At 42.9% G+C, this 21,858-nt stretch overlaps 1 protein-coding gene across 4 annotated transcripts in view; it reads right to left on the bottom strand.

The window, feature by feature from the left end:
* Nucleotides 1-21,858, bottom strand: part of runx2b (RUNX family transcription factor 2b) — a 43,760-nt gene continuing 21,902 nt past the window's right edge. For 2 of the 4 annotated variants that reach the window (XM_078274135.1, XM_078274136.1), the window contains exons 4-7: nucleotides 21,570-21,674; nucleotides 9,944-10,111; nucleotides 7,681-7,842; nucleotides 1-3,259 (exon numbers count right to left, since the gene is read on the bottom strand). In XM_078274135.1, the coding sequence (XP_078130261.1) occupies nucleotides 2,781-3,259; nucleotides 7,681-7,842; nucleotides 9,944-10,111; nucleotides 21,570-21,674 (914 nt within the window). In that variant the 3' untranslated portion in view covers nucleotides 1-2,780. The remainder of the gene's footprint in view (nucleotides 3,260-7,680; nucleotides 7,843-9,943; nucleotides 10,112-21,569; nucleotides 21,675-21,858) is intronic. The other 2 variants (XM_078274137.1, XM_078274138.1) reach the window with 2 other exon arrangements.

The raw sequence follows: 21,858 nt of genomic DNA, 5'->3' as shown, positions 1-21,858 counted from the left end.
TTAAGTTACAAAATTCCTATTTTATTCTTAAAATAAACAAAATGTACAATCACAATGCCAATTTCACTCACTGTTGTCAGGTCTGTTTGTCCCTTTAAAAAACAAAAAAAAAAACTCACTTGATGGTGATATGAAACGTACCAGCAAAATCTAATGGAGTCTCATTAGTTTCAGTTTCCTGACAAGTGTTCATGAGAGAAGAAGCATAACAATAGACATAACAAGTAAACTTTACATAAGAGCAGGGTAAGGTATGGTTCCTGGATATCATACATGTTGATCATTAAATGAAACAAGGTTTTTGGTTGACAGTTTGTACGCAACATGTAACCAAAGGAAAGAAAAAAGGATGAACCTCTTGAAAAACACAACACAAACTAAAGCAGATGAGGACAAAATGGGATGTCAGTGCTGCATTGATGTGTAAACAGTTTTTAAAAGACCAAAAGTTTGGAAAGAAAGAGGCGGATAAAATAAATCCCAACAGATGTGCATAGTTACTATGGAGACATTGAATAAATTTGTAATTGGAAAAAAGCTATAAATCACAACAATCTAAAAGGTTTTTATTTGCTTACTTATGTTACACTGTAACAGCAAAAATACTTTTCGTTTGGGCTGAAGCAGTTGGGGAAATGTACTGTGACATGTTCGATTCCATTAAGTGAGTTCAGAACATCCTCTGCAGAGACTGGAAAAGAGGCACTGCGTGCAAACCTTCAATGAAAGCTTGAAGTCTGATCCTTGGACAGGGCCATGTTTTTCTCAGCTTTTTCAAATTGGGTTATTATATTACCTACATGTACTGAATATCATATTGTATGAAAGCAAGAAAAATGCCTTTTTTCAAACAAATACCGACTGCCTTGTGAGATCAGATTCAACTCTAATGTAAATGGCTTGTTTGGCCAAGTGTTATCCATTCTGAGTGTGTGTATGTGTGCGTGCGTGTGTGACTCCAGTGGCGTTATATCTGCACTGAGGACCAAAACCACGAGCCCTGCTGGCAGGCTGCCGTAAGTGCTGCTAGAAATAAAACAAGAAATAAGTGCTTTATGAAACAAACATACACAAGTCTCCCATATTTTTGGGTTACCAGTTTGCTGCCAGCAGCTGCATCCAATCACCTCGGTTTTTGCACTTTTTCCTTTAACTGCAACAATTATCTTTACTATATTTCACATAGTAATTTCAAATTGGAAAATATCAGACCTCCCCTCATGCCACATGATTTGTGACACCGGTAAGGGAGGACGATACAGATCCAAACCAGGCCGACAAAAGCAGGAAAAAAAAAGAGGAAAATAAATAAATGTCTGAAGGAATGTCACAGTCTCTTTTGTCTCTAAGTTAACTGTGATATTTCCTTTTCAGTCTCAGAGACTGAAGGAGAAAAAAAAGCAAAGAAACAAACAAAAAAAGTACCCGTGTGTGTCACACACTAAGACAAACTTTTTCAAAGCCAACTTTTTGCACATGATATGAAAGTTAGAACAGACTTGGCATGTTTTCCCTATAATCTTGACAGAGGATTCAGCCGGACTAGCTATGAAAAGAAGATTGCAGATTTACCAAATCTGTGGGATTTGAGATCATCCAGAGATTATTCCAGTCCTGAGGAGTTCATGTACCGTAAAAAATAACTGAACCTTAAAGTCTGACCTGCTGGGCGTGGCAGCGCCAGAATGACATGTGGGCTACATGTCAGTTTGTATATAAATGTACCATTTCTTATTTGGACAAGGGAATACATACAGTATGTATCTGGGCGCATGTCAGGCTACACAAACTAAAGAAATCAAGCAGAATTTCCCCAACATGTAATTATTTTTCCCTACTGAAGCTCTCTTTCATGGTATGTTGCCGAGAGGCACAATACGAGTTATTGCTCAATAAATACCAGAGGTTTAATTCCAAGCCAAATGTGTGTCAACGCCTAGCGAGGATGTTGGGCTCTCAACGTGCGGAGCAGTTAAACTGAAAGTTACACCAGAAGAAACATGTTGCAAAACATTTTTGGAAATTACATTTCATATTCGAAACGATTTAAATCTTTGGGTAATACAACAAAATTAAACCTCTCACTCTCTTAAATTACCTATAAAAAAACAATTTAACTTAGTCATATAGATGCATCAAAAATATTCAGATTACACTTCTTTGACTCAAGTTTCAAATATAATACATAATTTATGGCTTTATAAGTTAAAACTAAGAAAACGCCTCAATCTACATCAACGTTTCACCCACAATATACAAGTTAAATTAATTGTTTTAAAGCAAATTTAATGTCCATACCACTTAAGGTAACATATGTGTTACTCTCATCACTTGCTACTCAGTGCCTAACTTGCATCTTGATATTGTCGTAGTACAAAAACATGCTCTGCAAAAAGCCTTATTGAAATACAAACACTATACAAAAGAGGCAGTCTTTTTCAAATATTGTTGAAGCATCCCTTCGCTTGTGGATTATAATAAAAATGAAATAATGTCTCATCCACTTGGGCCGAGTAAACCAAAATTGTCTTTCTCATTATTGCTGTGAGAATGACTCCCTTTGTAGTGCCTTGGTCAAAACACATTCCAGGAAGACAAGTCCATACAAGTCTGATCTGATTTCTTTTTTTCTTTTTTAATCTCAACCTTAATTTCCAAGCAAAAGGTAGAGATAGCTGATGAGAGCTCAAAAATCCCCTTTTCAATAAAAAAAGAAAAAGGTTTTGTGCTTTCAAACCATGACATCAGTTGACTTCTAATCTCCGCCCCCTTGGTGTTCTTCAATATGGCCTCCAGACAGCTTCATCCATGCGGCCTCCAGAGTTGAGAACAGTCGGGGAGTTACTGTGGCTTCCGTCGCCGTCCACCCCTCCCTCCGTCTGGCTGGGCAGGTTGGGGTTCACCAGGGAGGTGCCCGTGGAGGCGCTAGTGCAAGGAGGGATCATCCGGGAGGGCGAACGATCCCCGCCGGGAACCATGGAGAACTGGTAGGAGCCGGACGAAGCGCCGTAGTAGAGATAGGGCGTGCTGCTGGTCTGGAAGGGTCCGCTCTGGCTCTGGGTGGAGCCCGGGTAAGGAGGGGGAAGGTAGGTGTGGTAGTGGGCGCTGCCCAGCGACATGGCGGAGGTGACGGGCGGGGTGTAGGTGAATGTGGCCGGGTAGTGCATCCGAGGGCTGGAGAAACGACTCTCTGTGAGGGACGAGAGGCCCGGGAACTGACGCTCAAACTGACCAGGGAATGGGCTCAGGTCAGAAGAACCTATTGACACATAGACACATTCATTTCTTTAGGATTCAACAGCACGCCAGATACCATCATACAAGCAGAAATAATGACACGTCTTCTCACCAGTTTGTCAGTTTTGATCATGTGAAGTGTTGCTTTGGACTCAAACTATTAAAGGGGAATTCCGGTCGGTTTCAACGCGTAGCTCTGTTGTTTGTAAATTTGGAGTGCTGTCAGTAGCGAGAAAAACGAAAACAATCTGTGCTGCCTACACCGTGTTATCCTCCTGCTACAGTTTGCACCCAGGAGGCTGAAACAGGGCAAGTTTTAAACGTGCTTTTAGCCTCTTAACATGTTCGAAATGTCATTAAAAGTGCCTACCCATGTGAAGTGATTCCTCCCGAGTGAACACAGTGAATCTGACTGCAGTAGATGTGAAAGAAATGCATGAAAGTTCTGCTAATTCAGCTCTGTTTAGTTCCGGTGTTGAGACAGCAAAACGAGTGCTTCGGGACCGTCTACAAAGTACAACACCGAAGAGAGATACAAAAATATTTTCAAAAATAGGCATAGGCTTATTTTTTAAAAGTAAGTGCTGTAGTACAACTAGCAGAAGACAAGTTATAATTGAGGTACGTTTTGAGACACTACCTTATTTAATCATTAAATTAATAAATATTTTTGTATCTCTTTTCGGTGTTGTAGTTTGTAGACGGTCCCTAAGTCTTGCCGTCTCAACAGCCTCTTGGGCGCTAACTGTAGCAGGAGGATAACACGGTGTAGGCAACACCGAGAAATTAAACACTAGTGAACGGAATTGTATGCAATCAAATATTCCGAGTCAGATATGTGTATTATATAATTTAGAACAGTGATTCTCAACTGATGGGTCGGGACCCAAAAGTGGTTCGCGGACACTTTCTGGGTGGGTCGCGGACAGCTGTTCAATAAAAAAATAAATAATATTTAATACACATCTGATTTTGGACTTGTCTTTAATTTTGAAAAAAAACTTTTGGACGGAAATGCATCAGATCTGTTCTGCAGTCTAGCGCCGTAGCCATGGTAACCATCATTTGATTAACGTTCACTTTAAGTTTGTGTTGATGTTCAGAGGCAAGATGGCGAAGCGCAAGTATGACCCGGAGAATTTAAAATGTAGATTTTTGTACATTGAGGATAAAATGTATATCTAATGTTGTAGCCTTATTTATTTTGTGCAGTTCTGATATTTAATTTATTTTAGTCACTGTTGTCCATGCAGTTGTCATGTTCCTCCTCAGTTTCCTTTTAATGGCTCTGAAATGCACTTTGCACATGTACGTATGTGTATTTATGTTTAAAAAAAAGATGATGTACATGTGTTTTTATTTAAATATTATAAATATTTTATATTAAAGTGCTCATATTATGCTTTTTCCCTTTTCTTTGTGTTATATATCTTTTTGTGTACGTTACAGGTTTACAAAGTGTAAAAGCCCAAAGTCCACCCCAAAGGGACTTACCATCTCCAACAGAAAACACTGTTCACAAACTGCTCCAAACAGCTCTGTTGTAGTCCAGCCTTTACTTCCGTGACCGTGTGCGTCACTTTGTAACACACGTTATAATGCTCGCCTAGCTGCTAGCGTGGCACGCCCTCATACTCTGCTTCTGACTGGCTAGTAGTCCTTACCTAAGTCCTGCGCATGTGCGACTCCCAACAAAGATGGAACAGAAGTGAGATGTCTCACTCTGTAGCTAAAACAGAGAGCTCAACACACAGGGTGAAAAGAGGAGCCGCAGCAATGTGCAGTACGACAAAAATATGGTGTTTTCTGAAAATTAAACCACATAAACCTATTCTGTTACAACCTCTAAATACAATTATGAACCTGAAAATGAGCATAATATGAGCACTTTAAAAAAAAGAAAGAATTTGCTTGGTTTGACTTCTATAAAAGTGGGTCGTGACTTAATGACCTTGGAAAATGTGGGTCACCGGGTGAGACCAGTTGAGAACCCCTGATTTAGAAGAATAGCATTCATCAACAAATATATTTATATTTATCAACTTCACTGTTTTTCACGTCAACTGTTGAGTTTTGATAAAGTTAACAAACACATCAGAGAAGTCCCACGCATGCATCTGCCTTAACATGTTTACGCCTCTGCATATTTATGTTTCTGTGTGTGTAGGCGCATGTGTATCTATATGACTGTTTATGCATGCAAAACGGTGTGTGTGTGTGTGTGTGTGTGTGTGTGTGTGAGGGTGTGTGTGTTTGTGTGTGTGAATACTGTATGCACATAAAAAAGCAGTTGGGATGAATCAGGAGCTGCACATGTGGAAACACTTTAAGCAGAAACAGTTTCCATGAGATCCATAATGAGGCAGGGCTGAGCTCTGATGTGGCTCCTCTCCTCGCCTCCCATCGGCTCCAGCGTGTGCGTGTATGTGTGTGTATGTGTGTGTCCGTGTGCATGAGCGCAAGAGAGAGAGAGAGAGAGAGAGAGAGAGAGAGAGAGAGAGAGAGAGAGAGAGCAAGAGAGAGAGAGAGCTGAGAAGGAGCTGCTCCATCTCACCATTCGTTCCTCTCTCCGCTTCATCCCTTAAAAAATACCCCAAAACCACTAACTGGCTGCGGCGAGCTTCGCGCTGGGCGCAGAGTTTAAGGAGAATAGGAGGTCCTCCCCCTCTCGCACTCTCTCCCTCCCTCCCTCCTGTCTCCTCTCAGTGGTTTAGTCCAGCCATGGCGCTCTTATCATAAATCACCAGGCGTCTTCCGTGTCACCATGTCTGCTGCGAGAGGACAGGGGGTGGCGGGGAAGAGGAGGGGGACGCAGTGTTTATGTGCAGGGGGGAATTGCGAAGCCGGTTTGTCGCTAGCGTCAGATAGCATATGCTGCCAATTAAGGCCTTTAAACTTCCTCTTTCCACAAGCTCCGTTTGATTCTAATAGAAATAGGAGGTGATTGTCTCCGCTGTAGAGGAGCAGTGTGATCTCAGACGGGACCGGCGCTGTTCAATAAACTCCTGACTCCTGCTTTTAACATTTGGAAATATTTGATTGCTAAAAGGGGCCCTGTGATGATGAGCCAGATTGAACTTTATTAGTTTAAATGTAACCAGAGTGGAACAATGTCTAAATATTTGGAAGGATTTTTACAAACTCTAGAGCATCACTTCCGAATTAGGTGTTTTACTTGACTGATGAACTTTTGCAACCGCTTCTTAGCAACTGTAACATTTCAACACATGAGCTGGATTGTGTGAAGGTGTGTGCGGAAGGGAGAGGGCGGGACGGTGCACAGTTTGCACTGGAGCATCCATATCAGCTTCTGCTTGTACTTGTCGGTATGTTCTGTGGCTGGATACTGTTACAGAGCAGCCTGGCAAGGTGTCAACATGATCTCCATAGATCTGAGAGCCTTAGTCACATCACTTAGAAGGCATTAAGTGCTCGAGGTGTGCAAGTGGGTGAAGGCGGGCGGCGAGGTTTGGGCCTGTGTTTATGTGTGTGCTCGCACATGTGCGCGTGTCACTTTGAGAACAAAGCCTGACGCTCAAAAGATGAAAGCTGAAGGGGAAGACCAAACTAATCAAGGCTGACAAGGCAGCTGGCTGGATTTTAAACCCTTTCTAATGCAGAGTCACACGGCCGCGTCGCGTAATCACTCACCCTCGCTCGGGGCGTTTATACACACACACACACACACACACACACACACACACACACACACACACACACGCACGCGCACACACACGCGCGCACACACACACACACACGCACACACACACACACAGTAGGGTGTAGTACGTTAGCAAAAGAAAACGGAGGAAAAAAACACATGGCAGTGAGTCAAACAGGTGTACGGGGGAGAAACTTGTCTGGCGGCATGTAGGGAGTTTAAAGGAGCTTTCACATTGGGGGAAAAACAAAGACAAATTAGAACACAGGCAAACAAACTGGCTAGACAATTACCCAGAATACCTTGTGAGAGAAGCGTATTGCTATAAAGACACTTTATTTGTCAGTCACGAGTCTGTTATTATCCCGGGCCTGTTATTACCCGTACTCATCTGGGATCAAAGGCTCGGAGCGAGGAAAAAACGGAAACAATCATTTTTTTCCTCTACTGTCATCCACGCCATCCAAACCACTCTCTGGAGAGACAGTCGGACTCTGACTACATGCCTCATTCCTCTCATTTGAAAATGAGCTAATAGCAGCTCGCCGTGTTGTGTAAGTCTCTGGTAAATACTAGCACATAGAGGGATTTTTTTTGGAGTCTTTGTTTATGTTTCTGCTTTTGCGTGTGAGCTTGTGTGCATGCACGTCCGTCTTTCTCTCTCCCTTTCCCCTCATTCTTTTGCATTAGAAAGAAATCTGGATTATTTGTGGCAGTTTAGGCAGTGCTGACGGAACAAGGAGACTGGGTGGTTTCACACAGTGGCAGAGTCGTGGTTCTACCTGGCAATCGTCTAGGCACGTCACTGATGGCAGGCAGGCCCGTGCCTCGGCTGGAGGAGAGGGGGGTGGTGGAGTGGACTGAGGGGGACGCCATGGGACTCAGGTAGGACGGGTACGTCTGTTCATACGACCAGGGAGGAGAGGACTGGGACTGACGAGGGTCTGATGGGGAGAAGGAAAGCAAGGGAAGGAAATGAGGAAGAAGAAAAATAGCCAAGAAAAACATACAAAGACAAAAAACAAAAAAAGAAAGGAAGAATAATTACGAGTGGCCCATCTGATGGTTCAAATGTTCTTTCATTTTTGCTAAAATGTGTAATAACATTAAAAACAACTGTAACGATTACTAGTGTCTCTGTTTCACTGTGCTTAGATTTTGAGGTAAGTATCAGTTGGACTAGTTATGCAACATCCTCCTTAATGACACATCTAATGTTTACCTCCGAAGAGAAGATCTTCCTGTTTGCCTTATAAAACATTGTGCTTGCAGCTGAGGCACAGAGAGCCTTGCTGGCACACAACCAGGGTGTAAACACACCAGCAGACAACCAAGAAAATAACCAAAGCACAGACACTTTATTGTGTTGCAACACTATTGTAGAGCATGAAAGTTGGCTTGTTGAACGCTATGTGTGGCGGTTGAGAGTTCACGAAAAGTAGTTAGCAACCGAGCAGAAGGATCAAAACAGTTGGCAAAAAAAAAAAAAAAAGGATAAATGGTTAAAAAAGTAAGCCAGAAGTATTGGATGAATGTTTAAAAAGTAAGCTTAAAGTAATGAAAAAACATTTGAAAAAGTTAGCTAAAAGTAATGGTTGAACGTCCAGCAGTCACTCCAAGCAGTACGTAGTAAGAATGCGAACGTGACCAAAACGACCTAATCATTGCCAGTTCAATTATATAAAAAAAATTATTATCTACTTTGATATAACTTATAGTCTTAAATAACATCCAATTTAAAATCCATTCAAAACCATTTGGAATGTGTCGGGTGGTAAAGGGGTACTTGGGTTTCTGTGACAGGGCTCTGGGGGGTACGTCAGACAACAAGGGTTGTGAACCACTGCTCTAATTAAAGCTGTACTTAGATATACAGTTCAAGCTTCACCTCAAAATATTTACACTTGAGAATCAGTTTGCTCACATGCAATTAATTAATGTACCAATCCAGTGGATAATACTCTCGCTCGTGGCCACACTGCTATGCTGTTTAGCCATCCCTAAGTAACACCTCAAAGCCATGCCAGAGAGTAACTAAGAACTAAAAGACGACCTGTGACGAGCCTCCAGAGGTGTGGGAGCGATCAGGTAGCAGCCGTGAGAGATGGTGTTACCTTCTAGGATGTGGATTGATATAGTGACGGAGTAGAAAAAGACAGATGATCTCGGAGGCAATGTAACATACTGCACTGGGCGTTCTGTGGTCCCATCAGGATATGCACATGGCTCCAATTGGGGTTTGATATTTCACCTTACATACAGTAAATGCTGCTTAGTTTGTGCCTGCTTGCTTATTCAGTGATGCCCTTTAGGATATTGTTCAGAAAAAGTGTGGTGCATATTTGTGCAGATGTTCCTACTTTATCAATGAATTCTATATTTGCATTTTCTTGTAATAAAATTGACGTAAATGGTAAGGCTGGCAGTCTGTCTGAAATACTATTAAGAATATGTTTTGATAATAATTAATTGCATATCAAATAATCAAATTGATGTTCAAAGCAATAAAGTGTGTTCCAATTTACAATTTTCTTGAAATTGTAAATTTTGCATCATATCATAATACAATAATAACGAAAGTCGATATATGTTGATCGCCAGCCTTAATTAAATGCCATGTATCATTGGAACCAGGCCATAAAAACATGATTTCATATATTGAAAGAAACCCAAGATAAGATAGGAGCACAGAAAAGCTATCCCAACAGATAAAGCCTAAAATGATTTTTATTCTAGATAAAAAATAGGTTTCATTGTTCAGTACAGGGATATAAGGTAAGACACCTCTGATGCTAACTACCTGCAAAGGTTTTGCAATAAAAATATGTTGTATTATAAAGTTACTTCAACGACAAAAGACACTTGAAACCCTGTCGACCCCTGACCATGTAATCCCAGAGGATCTTTTCACAGCGGGGTCAGAGCTTTAAAATCATCTACAGAGCAGTAAGATCCTGCTCTTTGACATTTCACCGGGGTGGCTGCTTGCTTTAATGGTGCTTAAAATCAATCTTTTCTGAGTCTGAGGTAAAAGTTGAGAATCACCTGTTATCTGCGTCTGTCCCTGCGGGTTGAAGGAGTTGGCCCCTGTGTTGAGATTTGGCCGGGGGCCTTGAATGGGAACAGCCACCCTCACCCTCATCCTCTCAAGCTCACTAAGGCGGTCTGAGAAGAGACCAGTCTTGGGAGGGTCCTCAAGTTTCTGACGATGTCCTGTGGACACACAAAAACAGTGTTTTATTGGTAAAGACGTTACAGGCTGCAGTAAGAAAGGATTTTATTTGATAATAATTATTTATTACTGCAGTGATGTTGCAAGCAAATGATCTCAATTTGTATGTTTGTTCTCTTGGCATGCAGCCTGTCAGTTATCCTTGACAATGTTTTAATGATTCAGTTCTTCCGTGTGCCATGCTTAACTTGGTAAACATAGTTTGTGCTCCTAAACAAAGAGGGGGTAAAGAGAGGCTTTTGGGAATGGGATGCTACATCCTGCTAATTAAGAAGGCAATTATCTCCGATCACCTTGCATGAAAGAAAAGGTTCGGCGTGAGAGTGAGAAGGTGCATGTATGTTTAGTTTTAACCTGAGGCTTCTTCCTCAGGTAAACACAAGCTCTCATGCCATCGCCCAATTATCCCCACAGGAGTTGTAACTCATGCCAAATATATTATATATTTTCCTGCATTCCTCTGCCAATACCTTAACAACCTTTATATCCTGATTTTATTCTCATCGCTCTTTCGGGCTGGTAACTCTAGACCCAACCAATATACAAATACAGTACACACACACTGCAAACACATCAATCGTGACCACAAACACAACACAATGTGTCAACTGCTCTATCTGAGCCAGCCCATCTCTATCCCTATTGGCCCTGCAGCTAAACCAGCTAAACAGGTCTCTGTCAGTACGTCTGTCTGGTCTCGCACTAGTTCTCCTGTAAAGGTGGTAAAGTAAATATCAAGAGTAGAGTAGAAACTCCTGCTGTGCTTGGCAGAGCTCCAGTTGGCTCAGGCAGAAACAATAAGCTACTTCAAAATTCTGCCCAACCTGCCTGTGCTGGGAACAAAGGCCTGGCATTACATCTACAGGACTGTGTGGGTGTTATGGAGGGAGAGGAGATCTTCAGAAAAATCAGCATTTCAAAGATCAAAGACCACAGAAAATTGCCTCACTGGGGGTCCTTGTGGACAAATTGTATAAAGGTGCTGACACACCAAGGAGATCGTCAAACCTCCTCCGCTTCTTTTCGGAGACGTCAGTGAGAGGAATCCATCTGATTGGCTATTCAGCTTAAGCCATTTCGTACATGAGAAGAAAAAAGTGAGGAAAGCAAGCAAACGACTTTCGAGAGGCCACACACAGAAGGCTCCTTTCATTTTGCATCTTCATCTCATCTTCATCAATCTGACGTTCCAATGTTCTTTCTAAAAAAACACAGCTTTAATATAATTGGAATATCTATTTTTGCCCATTATGTCCATAATACGTCAAACGTACAACAAGATACATAACTACTTGTGTAGGTATATTTATTTTTACATGTCTATATACCTACACATTACAAAATAAACTAATAAATAATGTCCTATAGGCAACTGCAAAACTTAAGTTAAAGACCATAGACCTCTCTCCCTCTGCACCACGGTTTTGTGCGAGACCCAGAGCAAGCAAGCCAGCTAACTAGCCAGCTAACTAGCCAGCCGGCTGGCTGGCCACTAGAGTAGAAAAATGTAACAACTTAATGTTTCATTTACACACTCTTGTCACAAGGTAGGCAAGCACATTGCTATGGCCAGATGAGTGACAACTATGTTTGGCATACTGTACTGTAACCAGTGTAACCAGTGTAGCATGAAGGCATGTTGGGTGGAATTAGCAAAAAAGCTAACCTGCCAGCCAGAATGGATGACAGCCCCTCAGATGGACAATCTGGTTAGCTGTGGGTTCTGTCTCTTGTCGTCCCGGTGGGGAGTGAAGCAGAGTTGGCTCTGTAAATATCCAGTTTCCCTTTTTAGATGACAAATAGATTACCGCCGCCTGCTGGTGTGAGCGTTATTTCCTGAACATACGTGCCAGTTGGTCGTTGACCGTTATCTTTGCTGTGTGTTCAAGTTCAACTTTTTGGCCAAGACACAGGCGATGAGAGGTGATGCCCCAGTCGGCCTTCATCGCCACTAGTTCTTGGCTGTCTGCCTGGTGTCAGCACCTTAAAATATGTACCAATGACCTTCCGGCTGAGGAGCTTTGTCACAGGCCATCCACACCTTTGTCTCTCTCGCTGCAGATTTTATGTCACTTTCACCATCAAACAAACACCAAATGACAACAAAATAATCTCTCAAAAATGGTCTCATCTTAAGTGTGTCATTTTTCCATTACTGCAAGTTTTTAAAAAAATATTTCAGCCACATAAATGCTTTTATGAAACCATCTGACTCTTCACCTCAAATTAATTTATTCTGGAACAACAATTTGAAAATGACAGGAGTGAAAATGCAGCCAGACCGACCATGATTTTTATTACAATGACGTTACTGGACTGGCATTGTCCAGTTCAAAACAAACAGACAATCTCATCATCCGCTTCTTTGCATAGTTGCTTTGGAACGCAAATAATATAGTCCACTTGAAAACCTCATCATACTGAAGTTTTTTGCTTTCTAACATAATTCATGGCCATATTTCATTAAAAATATTTCTCCATCGTTCCTGCGGATAATTTGTGCCTCTTGCTGGCATTCCTCATCTCTCTGTGCAAGCTGTGCCCAGTCAATCATAGCGTTTCCATTTTCAACAGACCGAATTTCTATTCTAAAAAAGCCTCGGGATACAGTGCGGGCTTTGTGCATAGCCCGTCTCCTAGTGATGGGAATAAATAGCAATGGGAGACCGAGGGGAGATGAGGGGAGACAGAGGGGGACAGACACGAGGGGGAGGAGGCACATGGAGAGGAGGAGACCCTGATGACCAGTAAATTAAGATCACTGGATCAGTCAGGAGCACAGAGCACAGCGAATGGTGAAATAGTTAGAGAGGGTTTAGGATTTCGACATCTTTAAGGAAGATCCCAAAATACAGACATATATTAACATGTATATTTAAGGAGATAAAGCTAATTCTGATCGACATGACAAGCCAGCTCTCTGTCACTGGTAACTTAGATTTGTTGTCGCAATTTCAGTAGCTCTCAGCTTTCACCCACGGCCATATTGTCAAGAAACCTATGGATGCAACCCAGTTAAAAGGAAAGCAATGTATCTTTTCCTCCTATAGTAATGCAGCATGTCAACCACCACATTAAGGTCCAATTTACACTCCAAACAGCCAGACCTCAAGTCTATTAGTTTAGCCTGCCTTGACAGTAAATACAGTTTATTTCACAAGTTAATTACACCTTTTAGACGACAACTGTTGCCAAACACAAGACGTCTCAGCTGTTTTATCGGAACCCTAGCAGGGCGGAGGAATGAGCTGGGGGTATTTAAAGGAGCGGGAAAGGCGGATGATTTCACTGCCGTAGGGAAAGTCCCTGAGATTCCCATCATCTCTGTGAAAACAGCGGAGATTTTCGATAGCGCCTGCCACTTCCCTGCCCAGCCAGCGGCCGGAAACATAGACAGATTCAGACCAGATGTGAGCAACTTGCGCACGCGCGTGCACACACACACACACACACACACACACACACACACACACACACACGCAAGAATATATGCAAACACACATCTGTGCATGCAATAATGCACATTTGAACACATGCATAATGCATGTGTTCAAATGTGCATTACACCCTTGCCCATACACGTACAGTACATGCTCACACATGCTCATACACACACACAGGCTAAAAAAGATTAATAATGATTAGATATCACCGCTATAGATAGTATATCTAATCACATAGTTGCACACTGATCCTAGAATAGTATTATTTCAGCCGTCCCAGATACATAAGTCTGGATTCAACTCTCCCCTGCTGATCTGATAACAGTTAGTAAGAGCAAGTAGGCAAACAGAATATAAGTCCTCTGTAATTAATGGCAGCATTAGATTGGATCTGAGCCTGAGCACAGAGATCTTTGACGAATAGTTAGCTGTTCCCTCATATGTCCTGACTGAAAATATTCCTCAAAAACCCAAGTTTTCATTTGTTTTCTTCCAAATGCTCAAAATATTATTGGGATAGTTTTTGGGAAATACACTCATTTGCTTTCTCGTTAAGAGTTAGAATAAGAAGATTAAGAGAAGATTGTTACCACTTTCTTGTCAGTAAGGTAAATATGTTGCTACAGCCAGCAGTCTTAGCTTAGCATAAAGACTGGAAACAACTAGCCTGGCTCCACCTAAAGGTAATAGAATTAGTTAAGAACAATATATAAAGTGTCAATGAGTGAGCTTTAGAGGTGCTGGTAGGGATTTTGTAACATTCGGACAAAGCCTTTTCCCAAAGTTTCCCCGTTTCCAGTCTTTAACCTAAGATAACGTTTCCTGGCTATAGCTTCATATTTACTGTACAGGCTGGAGAGTGGAATCGATTTTCAGGTCTCGGCGAGAAAATGTTTCCAAAATGTCGATTTATTCCTTTGAAGAACCCCCACCAACGCATCAAGTTTCAGCTATCACTACAGACACATCACTAGCAAATTCTCCTGCCTGCAGACTAACTAAGGAACATGTGAGGAAACTGCTGAGCGCCAGAAAATCCTGAATAAATGGGATAATTTATAAATTTGGTGTCACGTCATGCCCTCTAAGCCCTTCAGGCTGGTTTATGATCACTGGGTGAGCTTGGATGAATGTATCTTTGGGGCCGATTCAGAAAAAACCCATGCTCATGGAGCCTGGGTTGAATCAGCCAGTCTGTGTTTGTGTGTGTGTATGTGTGTCAGTCATCTCACAGTGGAACAGCCAGTAAAGTCGATGAATGAATACACTGGGTCCATATTTCACTTTTTTATTTGGAGCCCTCACAGTGGCCATGTTGTTTTTGTGAGCGGTCAGAAACAATGAATTATTTCAGGTGGCAATCTAAAACTGGCAGAGCGTGGCTCGAAAGGAAAAGCGCTGAGTGGGTGACAGCCAGACGCCCGTCTACCATGGGGGTCTGGTGTACAGGGGGGAGAGGGAGGGAGGGAGGGAGGGAGGGAGGAGAGAAAGAGAAGGGGAAAGAGAGGGGAGATAATAAAAACAGAATTGAGGGTGGGTGGGTGGGTGGGTGGGTGGGGGGAAGAAAAGAAGTGAAAAAGAGAGGAGGTGCGGGAGATGAGGCAGCGAGCGAAGGAGAGAAGGAGACGGAGAGAAAGGGGGAGCCAGGCTGTCGTGGAGCGCTGCCAGCCGTCTGTGTGGTCCATGCGTTCCAGCCTGGAGGAAGCAAGCCAGGCAAGGCAAGGGTGCGCGCACACACACACACACACACACACACACACACACACACACACACACATACAACAATTCCCAAAGGCGAAACATTTATTGAACACAAAAACACATAATATACACACTTGTACGATATTGTACGAAGTTTAAAGAGCACACACACATAGAGACACAGAGTTTGGCTTGTGTGTGCTCCCTCTGCACTTCTCTGCTCACATTAAAGTGTTTTGATTCAGAACAGTGGAGAACAAATCCCTCTGAGATGTTTTTTACTGCAGCTCCGGGCCAACCAACTCCGGACCCTCATTCACAATCTTTATCTCTTTTTATTATTCCCTCTCTGCCTCCATTTCTTACTCTTTATTCTGCTGTCTTCCTCTCTGTCTCTCCCTCCCACTGAATGACTTTGTGTTTTGCGTTGTAAAGGCCTTGGCACCTCTTCAAGGAACTTCATAAGACATTCAACTGAATGCCTCTGGAAAAGCCTGCAGCCGTTTTTTTCTCTTCACCCCCCCTCCTTTCTCCCTCCCTCTTTTCATTCCTTTTCCTCCTGATGTTTTGGTGAGTTTTATTTGTCCGGCTCCCATTGTTAAAAGCTGTTTCGAGTCAAGGCAGCAGCAGATAGGTATGGGTGTGTAACTGTCTTCGAGGGAGAACAGCGTATTGAGTCTTCTGAAATCATCTTTAAGTACCTGGATGCTGTACAAAAGTATATTCTATTTTTTGGACATGTTGCTTGAGGACTTCAATGACAAAGCATTATAATCCCCCAAAAAAATGCCCGAATATACCTATATCTTAAATAGAGTGGTACTATCATATAGCATATAGCATTGGGCATAAACAGCTGTTGTCAGAAACAAAGCCCAAGCCCTAACAGCAGGTAATAGTACCCTACTAGCGCATGTAAAGGCATGTGTGTGTGATGACACTATTTGGAGGCCTTATGGTGTCATCATGACAGACATGTTAATGAAGGTGTCTCACTTACTCATACTGTTTCCAGCCTAGCAGCACCGAAGGTGGCAGTTTTAAAGAGTTTAATGGGACATAGCCTAGCGACCACTCCTACAAGGTTGTTTTGTGTGTGGGTGTTTGTCTGAGTGCATTTAAATGAGAGTGGGTGTTAGTGCTGCATTTAAAGGTACAATATATAACATTTATAAATTAAAATGTCTAACACTGACCATACTTATGTTATATATTTTGTGTTCTTACACTATCCCAAATGTTTCCACCAAATTTCAAATCCAGAGAAATCTGTTATTTTCGGCGTCATATAACCTTTCACCCTCTAGTTACTCGTATCTTGTCACAGAAAGAAATACTCATTTTGTGATTAATTACATGCCACTTTGCAATACAGTAATACAGCAGAGACCTAATTTATTGATACATTTCAATATTGATCCAGCTTAACGTTACTACAATGTGCTGGTTTACAAGTAGCTAACGTTAATGCTAATGCTTGGTGGGTAACATTATAAGGTTACAACATCGTTCAACACGGTCATGAAGTTATTTTTAGTATGATTGTTTTGACCACAGATAACAGCATTGGGCTAACCCACGAATAAGTTCACCAGTAACGTTAACCGTATAGATAGACAACTAATCTAATGCTAATTTAGCCAGCTAGCACACCCCGGTCGGTCGAGACTTCAGTGGGGATGACAGCTGACAACAGCCCCGGGACATATAGAGCTCAACAGTCCCGCCCACAGCGGGTTCCGGAAGTAAAAATACAATGCAATTTCTCCATTGACAAATTGGAGTATAAGCCATAAAATCGTAACCGTCGATGATAGACTTAAAACCAGCATGCTGACATGACTCAGCGATTGTATATGCTCATAAAGACACCACAAATCATGGGGCACTACCCTTGTTTTGAGATAAATGTCTTTTATTCGCAATGTCTTGGATAAGTACTTCATTACCCACAATCCTGAACAATCCCACAATCCCACAGTGATGCCTCTGATTGGTGGAACTCATGCTGGTGAGGAGGAGGGGTGTCAGTACCCAATCTCTGCTGCCTGCACCATCCGTCACGAGGATTTACGACACTGCACGAATCACGATCTGTTCCACGCTTCTGATGTTAGCCTCTGCCTGTTGAGCTCTATAGTTACCGTTAGCCCCTAGCCAGCTAGCAGCAAGCCACTATCATTACAGCAATCCGAACCCGGCCAGCTTTTAACTCCAGTGCCGGGTGCTAACGACGCTAATGAGCTAACGGCAGTTTAATGAAGCGTTGGGAAACAGACCATATCAGACCCAGGCACCGGAGTCAGAACAGCGGCCATCCATAACGCTACGTCTCCATTAGCGCTACCGGTGTTCGTGCCAAAAATCTCCTCCCTGCTGAATTTCTCCCCCCTTCACGTTGAGCTGTCTTTACAGTTATCTAAATTAACCCGACAAAAGGTGGGTTAAGCACCAAAGCGACTAGTTAAGATTACAGCAAAGGGAGCGATAACTCCGGGCAGCTGGGACATCTTCTCCTGCCGACATTGGCCATCGAGCGTCCATGCCATCCCGGAGATTCCCCCTGCAATCCCCAGCCACACCCGTCTCTCATTTTAGGCCTTTATTCATAGGACAGCTAAAGACATGAAAGCGGAGAGGGGGAATGACATGCAGCAAAGGGCCACAGGTTGGAGTCGATCATGTTGCCGCTGCGTCAAGAAGTAAATCTCACCACCAGGTGCCCATCTTTGTTATATTTATGCATTATCTTGTCCTAATATTTGCTCTGTGAGGCACTTTGTAACTTATTTTTTTTAAATGCCATACAAATAAAATAACATTATTATTGAAGCTGTTATTGTAAATGTAGACAGAAGCATATCGGCAAGTATCACACACACACATGCACAATACATCTGAATAAATAAATAAAAAGAAACGAGTTACAAAATACAAATATATGTGTGAGTGTGAGTATGTGTGTGTCACAGGAAGAGTTTGGCTTGGCAAACAGCTCTCCTGAACCACTAATATTGTCTGCAGGCCTGTAAGTAACCAGGGCCTCTTCACCAGACTTGTTAACACCCTGAAAAAAACGGACCAAAACACGACCCTATCCCCAAGCCCAGAACCCCCCAGACCCAGCTGCTTCAAACACCAGAGACGAGCCTGACCGCTAACCTCCACTGCTGACACACAACTGTTACGCACGCACGCATGCACGCACGCACACACACACACACACACACACACACACACACACACGTCACTTACACTCAGTTATGCACCGTAACCACTGCAACATGCCACAGCAAGACCCAGTACGTGTGACGCCACAATGGTTTTTGTCACCTCCTATGTTTGTCTGTCATCAATTACCTATAATGAGAACAGTGGGTTTGGACAGAAAGCCTAGTATATTGTGTTATTACGGCTCGGCTATTATCACTCAGGAAGTTTGTCTCAGCTGGCCGCAGCCAGCGTCAGGAGCAGCTGAAAGGAGACAGAACCACCTATAAAAGCACATTGGTTTAAACAACCACTCCCTGTCTATTAGCTCAAAATGACATTTAATGAGGCCTATTAGCTCTGTTCCAAATCAGCACTGTGACTAATGACACCAGTAACACACTCTCTCTGCAAAACATGTCATGTGGGTACACACATGCAGATGCAGGCGCTAGGAGACAGATATACATGCATTTGCAATCATATCTACATGAGCAAACAGACATGCCTATACACTTGAACACACACAGACACATACATGTGCACACACTTGCTGAGTTGTTGGTGCAGTGGCAAACCACAGGGTAACCAAGAGCTGTCAAGCGATTAAGCACAATGCAAGCCACAGAAACCGAGTTAGCCTCCCGCTAATAACACAGTGGCCAGAGGGACCTGACTAACCACTTACCATACCCACACACATACACTGTAACCTCTGAGGAAATCATACCGCAAATCTTTAAACTAGGCCTCACTGATATTCGTCACTCTGACCACGCAATTAATTAGCTAAAGCTCAGCGCCATAGTTCAGAGATACGAGCCCCGTTTCATTCGTGGGTGGTCCGACTTTATTAACCCATTGATATTGGATGCGGAACCGCTGGGGAAATGACATCCCTCAGGAAGACTCAGATGGCTACCATAAGGCTTATCAAACACGCCGACACAAAATGTCCTTCCTGAATGAGACACCCACAACCAGGCAAGTCATTAACAGGGAGCAACAACTGCCAATAACATCAGGAAAAGTGTAAAAAACATGAATAAAAGCATAGAGTATGGTTACTAATTTTAGCTTTTCAGACCAGTTACCAGCCCACATTGAAATCTAGTTTTATTGTCAGCTTATTTTCCATAAAGAACACAGTTTTTACAGAGGAGGACCACAGAGTGCCAGTCTATGTCAGGCTTAAGGAAGCCCACTGTTCTTTCTCCGTGTGTCTCTGTGTGGAGTGGACCCCTCCCTGTAAGGGCCCGGTGTACCACAGGCCTCCTAATTACCCACTCGTTTAACACAAAATAGAGCTGTAATGGCCGACAAAGCCCCCCATGTGTCAATGAAGCGTTCACAGATAGAATCACAGTTTTGGAGACAGCCGGTGCTCTCAGCTCCGAGTCTCTCCGTGCTGAAAACCTGGAGGAGGGGAGGTGCGGTTGAGAGGGCACATGTGTGTTTTGCCACCCTCCGACCTCGGTTTAATGACCCCTGAGAGGGAAACGTGTTCTGGCTGTAGTTTCTGGGTAAATTACACCGCCACTGCAATTCTGACCACTTAACAGCAAAGTAAAGAAGTTCAGGGGTTACGTATGATGACATACTCTTTATTGCTTGAATGACTGTTCTGAGACTGAAGTTAGAACATGCACACTTTGACTTTAAAGCTTTGTCTCAGACCGCAAATTGAGCAACTAGAAGGGAAGAAAAACAATGGAAGAAAGTGTAAAGTCTCTTCACAATGCCAGAATCCCCTCCTGATATCAGGTAATACTGCCTTTGTCTAGTTTAGTGACTCACTTCACATATGTCCTTACAGTAAGGCTTTCTAGACACAAATCTAAGACTGCAACTTCGTTGAGACCAAACTGGGGCTTTTCTAAACAAAATCTTCTCCGACTCCCATCTGCTCGCCACCAAGTAACAGGACTTGTTTGAAAGTCATCTGACGAGGGACGGCAGATGCACAGGAAATGCTTTTGATCAAACAAGATGGCTTGAGAGCAAGGAGGGATGGAGGGGAAAAAAGTGGGTGTGATTGTGACTACATGTGCGTTTGACGACAAGCATGTGCCTTTGTTTCAGGGTGCGTGTTGATGAACGCTGAATGTCGAGGGTCTGAGGCATTTTTTGGCACCACAGGCAGGTTTCCTACAACGGAGACTGATGGTGGTACTAATCCTACTGTCTCCCGGCTCCTCTGTGTCTCTGTGCACCCTGGTGCCATATGTGACGGGGCAGTCGGGCGGGTGTGTTGTTTGTGATGTGATATTGTTCATTGAGACACCATGAGATGAGAATATGTTTTTTTTCATGAATAGGGAGGAGGGTTGGGGAAACAGCTGCATGCCAGACCAGTTGGCACTGAAGGCTATAGTAAAGTTTTTTTTTTTCCTCCTCAGTTGTTTTTATATGGCCCATTAAAATGAGCTGATGCTAGCATTCTGCTACCCAGTGTACCCTCTCAGGAATATTCTGCCACACTTTATATTTCTCTAAAACTGTCACACAGGAGGCAGAGCTGCTTTCTGAGAGGTCAACTTAATTAAAAGTCTGTTGATTGCTAATTAACACAATCACAACCTTTTCCAGTAAAACTTTTTTTTGTGTTAATTAACTTGTTTTATTACCTCGTCAACATTTTAGGTGGGCATTTGTTGCCATTGGCTGACTCCACAGTCAGCCACACCCACTGCTTAGTTAAAGGGGCACTCTGCCGATTTTGTTTACACATCATGAGGTGCACTACTCAGCCTGTGGAAACAGTATAATGTCTTCTGTGGCTCTGGAGGGAGCTTTGTAAAGTTGTAGTACTGTCTAATTGAAAGATGCTTTTGAGTTGCATTGTGGGAAATGGAGGATCCAGTGCTTGAGGGAGCTTAGGGACTTAAAGTTGGGATAGTTTGGCCTATGCTCCTTCAATTTTGACCATTCTTTTTCTTGTGAATCCCCCATATTTTTAAGTACAATACTAAATCGCTGGTGTACCCGTTCAAAGGCGAATTAAAGGAAGAAGTATGTTGTTTGCTGTGTGTGTAAGCATCTTCCCATACTGTACTGTACTGTATGTGCGTGCCTTTGTACTCACTCCTGGGCTCACGCGGTCCGTCCACGGTGACCTTTATGGCTCGGTGGTAAGTGGCCACTTGTGGTGGGTTGGTGAATACTGTGATTGTCAGCGTGAAGCTCTTGCCTGTTGTGACATCAAACAACATCAAATGACATACCATCTGTAAAGACAATGACCTGCATTCATTGCTAAACCATCCCCAAGTCACAAGTGTGGTTGTGATCACATAATAGCCAATACAAACAGGGAAAAATCTACTTTTAACGACAGACAACATTGGCTGTTTGAGAGGGTCTATTTAGGTTTG

Source organism: Sander vitreus, chromosome 18 (assembly GCF_031162955.1).
Source record: "Sander vitreus isolate 19-12246 chromosome 18, sanVit1, whole genome shotgun sequence".
In the NCBI taxonomy this organism is placed as follows: Eukaryota; Metazoa; Chordata; class Actinopteri; order Perciformes; family Percidae; genus Sander; species Sander vitreus.
Note: the sequence above shows the minus strand (reverse complement) of the source record. Positions and strands in the feature narration are given on the sequence as shown.